Source organism: Lygodium microphyllum, chromosome 30 (assembly GCF_053477565.2).
Source record: "Lygodium microphyllum isolate KBCC chromosome 30, Lygodium_microphyllum_v1.1.10, whole genome shotgun sequence".
Taxonomy (NCBI): domain Eukaryota; kingdom Viridiplantae; phylum Streptophyta; class Polypodiopsida; order Schizaeales; family Lygodiaceae; genus Lygodium; species Lygodium microphyllum.
Genome location: NC_141164.1, coordinates 60,969,502 through 60,973,134, shown reverse-complemented (window position 1 = coordinate 60,973,134; position 3,633 = coordinate 60,969,502). Strand labels below are relative to the sequence as shown.

General features: G+C 42.6%; 1 protein-coding gene across 3 annotated transcripts; it reads left to right on the top strand.

Moving 5' to 3' along the window:
* Positions 1–1,211: 1,211 nt before the first annotated feature.
* On the top strand, positions 1,212–2,813 carry LOC148009907 (uncharacterized). 3 transcript variants are annotated; one of them, XM_087673387.1, is made up of 2 exons: positions 1,212–1,331; positions 1,583–2,813. In XM_087673387.1, exon 2 carries the CDS (start codon positions 1,612–1,614, stop codon positions 2,572–2,574), a length of 963 nt encoding a protein of 320 aa, XP_087529513.1. In that variant the 5' UTR covers positions 1,212–1,331; positions 1,583–1,611; the 3' UTR covers positions 2,575–2,813. The 3 variants fall into 3 exon arrangements, with proteins under 3 accessions (XP_087529513.1, XP_087529511.1, XP_087529512.1); XM_087673385.1 differs by having other exon boundaries at positions 1,223–1,359; XM_087673386.1 differs by having other exon boundaries at positions 1,262–1,346.
* The last annotated feature ends 820 nt before the right edge of the window (positions 2,814–3,633 follow it).

Below are 3,633 nucleotides of genomic sequence, written 5' to 3'. Positions count from 1 at the left end.
TTTTGGAAACTTTAGAGGCCTCAAGCAAAAAGAACCACATGACAAATTCATAAAGTACAATAAGTGCTAATACTTTACGACAATCAAAGATTAAAGATCTTTTATTATTTACTCAATATGTATGTGAATATCATTATTGTACTGCACGTAATCATAAGAAGTTGGTGCCTATAAGCTTTAATAAAATGGTTTTGACATTGTATTTCTTGTATGTTGGCATACAAGAAAGCATAATTGGCAAAAGTTTGATGTCTTTTAGACATTGTTAAGCGTTCTTAAAATACTTTCTACAAACATGCATTAGATAAGATACCTGTTGCAAACAACTAGCTATATGGAATAAATAAGTTGTTTTGCCATGACTACTCTATTCCATAGTAGCATGTAACAGAGTATGCTCCTATTAGAACTTATTGGTGAAACTAGTTAAGTACCAAGGTCAATTTCATTATGATAACACAAACTTCATATGGTTGAGTTCAATCTCTATGTCTTTCATGAATTGTGTCACTTTTGCTATTCTTTAAATGGTTGCTAACATTTTTTAACTCACTTGCACCAACTTGGTTAATAGGTTGTCTATGTAATGGTTAGCCGCTAGGTAAAACCCCTCCCACTAACCTCCAAATCTAAGACTACAATCAATCTCATAGTGTCCACATGCTAATTTTCATAGCTAAGACTAGAATCAATCTCATAGACTCGAGATGCTAATTTTCATACCCTTGTGGGCAAAGAGAAATAAAATCTAGTCTGCTGTAGATTTTAAGACACCTTTCTTTATTGTAGTGGCTACTCTAGTTCAAACTTTAAAATATCAAACCTAAGACTGCAATCAATCTCATAGACTCCACATGCTAATTGTCATACCCTTACGGATAAAGAGCAAGAAAATCTAATCTACTCTAGCATTTCGAAGAGCAAGAAAATCTAATCTATCCTGGCATTTCGAGACACCTTTCTTTGATGTAGTGGCTAATCTAGTTCAAACTCTAAAATATGTGGAGTTATGTTGAAGCATCACGCTGTGCGCCATCCAGTTAAATGGAGGCATCAAATACGGTGTGCGTTGTATATAATTAAAAAGAGAGAATGCTTACAGGGATAGAAAGTTGACATGTGAGAGAGTAAAGGGGTCCTTTGAGTGAGATGGGAACTTTGGGAAGCATACTGTAGAGAGAGAGAGAGAGAGAGAGAGAGAGAGAGAGAGAGAGAGAGAGAGAGAGATGGCGTGCATAATGGGGGTCCGTCAACCTGTTAAATGAGGCCAACCCTTCTTGCTCCTCGTCTCTGAGACAAGCCAAACTGAAAGTTCGAGAAGAAGAGATAAGGTGACCAGTATACAGGCGCGTGGTAGAAGTAACATCCATCGCTCTCTCTCTCTCTCTCTCTCTCTCTCTCTCTCTCTCTCTCTCTCTCTCTCTCGCACTGGTTCTCGATCGAGATCGATCGCAGATCAGTCCACACAAAGCCCTTCCAAATCACAAATCAAACTGTGCCCAATTGAATTCAGTATAGGACGATCTTAGGTCTTAATTCCTTATTGCAGCTGCTAATGGAGAACGCATCTTAATTCTTGCAGGCTTGATCAGGTGATCCCAATCATTCAAAATGGAGGAGCGTCGGATGGAGGTGAGCATAATCAAGGCGGAGGATTTGGAGGATGTGAATAGGCTCTCCAGGATGAAACCATTCGCAAGGGTGAAGATAAGCCCGATAGACCTGACATACTCGACGATGGTGGATGAGGACGGTGGGGTGAGCCCGTATTGGAACGACACGTTTGCGTTCATGATGCCGGAGGCGTATTTGTGGGACGGGACGGCAAAGGTGACGGTGGAGATCTGGACGGAGGCGACGATGGGGGACAAGGAGATCGGGGCGGTGACGATTCCGCTGACGGAGGTGGCCGCGGCAGGCGCAGCACAAGCAGGTAGGATAAGCCCTTTCAAGGTGACGCGTATTTATACGATCAGGAGTAAGGCCACGGGCGAGCCGCATGGGCAGGTGCATGTGGGGATTGCTTACGGCAGTACGGGAGCGGTGCAATATCCAGCTGCGCCTGGTGATGCAGGCTTTACGCCCGCTCCCATACTGCCTCCTCCTGGCCGCCCGGGCTCTGCTCTTCCTCCAGAATCTGCAGCCCGTGTCCCTGAACCAGCTGGTCGACATCCACCCTTCTATTATCCTGCTCGTCCGCAACCTCCACCTGCTGATCAACCACCCTCATTCCCCCCACCTTCTGATCAGCCCCCCTCATATTATCCTCCTCCATCACCACGTCGCCCTCCACCTCTTGAGCGGCGTCTGCCTATCATCGAGCCCCCCTTTCATGACAAGCCGGTCATCATGCCATCAGAGCGTCCCCTTATAACCCCAAAGCCGCCGCCCGATATTGTCCAAGCCATCACCTCACCACCTGGTCCAGCTGGTACTCCTGCTACTGCCATATCCGTCACCCGACCACCACATGTTATCCCCCCTGCCTATACCACCGGCCTCTTCTCAAGCCCCATAGGCAAGATGCTTCTCACAGATGTGACTGTCAAGATCAGAAACCAGCGTCCATATTGAGGCCAGACCAGACGTAGAACACGTGCCATCATCTCTCCATAACTTTGCTGCGAAGAATTAGCCGTTTATCGTGGGATAAGAAAACATCACTTATTAATACGTATTACGAAGCACACCATTCTCTACTTAGTACACACAGTCAGAGAATGGGGACAAATAAGAGAATGGGGCTATGTGGGGACAAGTCGATGTCTTTTGCAAACTTTCTTTAATAAAAAGAGTATTTATAATCGCATTTATTTTTGCGTGTAAAAACCCCTCTATAATCGTGCCAACTTTGCAGTTTACACGTGAATATAAAAGCATTTTTGAATGTGCCTACAATATACAATATATAACACGTGTTGCACCTCTCCCCACCCAAAAAGAAGATAGCACAACTAGTTGCAGAACTATGGCTAGCATTAGATCCAAAATTCTACAACTAGTAGCTTCTCATCGCTTTTAACCCCCTACTTGTGTACAAGTTGAGGAATCTTTATTATAAGAAATTTACACATTGTAATGAGTCGAATCAACATTTAAAAAACTACACATAATAATATAGCTTGGTACTACAAAATGCACAATTCAAATATAGAATCTTTAGAAGCCAAAAATTTGGCCTTGCGTCACAAGATAGAAGAACTCAAACCTAACAAATAATATCTTTTGTTACCTTCCAAATAACTATTGGCATACATAATAATGCTTCGAAATCTTTTTTTTGGCTTATATTACAAAGCAAAAGAACGACAACCTAAGACGATGTGCTAGATATGTGTTTACCTAGATAGCCACATGGTTGGATTAAGTGATTTTTGTTTTCTATACTTTGTATCGTTAGGTTATGGTTAACGTAACCCAAACATAATAGTTTATGTTACCCATCACAATCACAGATTCTCTCGCTCCAAAGACACATTCAACCATTTACAAGTTTTGGAATTAATACAGTGGATCTCACAAGGGGGTAGTGGAGTCACTTCTTCTTTTTCAAGAGCACTTGTGTATGAGCATGCTCATGATATAAATCCATCGCCTAGTGCACATCATGGAGACAAAGTGGAGGTTGTAAGG

Excerpts from the sequence above, each read along its gene's own strand:
- LOC148009907 (XM_087673387.1), top strand. The coding sequence starts at position 1,612 with ATGGAGGAGCGTCGGATGGAGGTGAGCATAATCAAGGCGGAGGATTTG.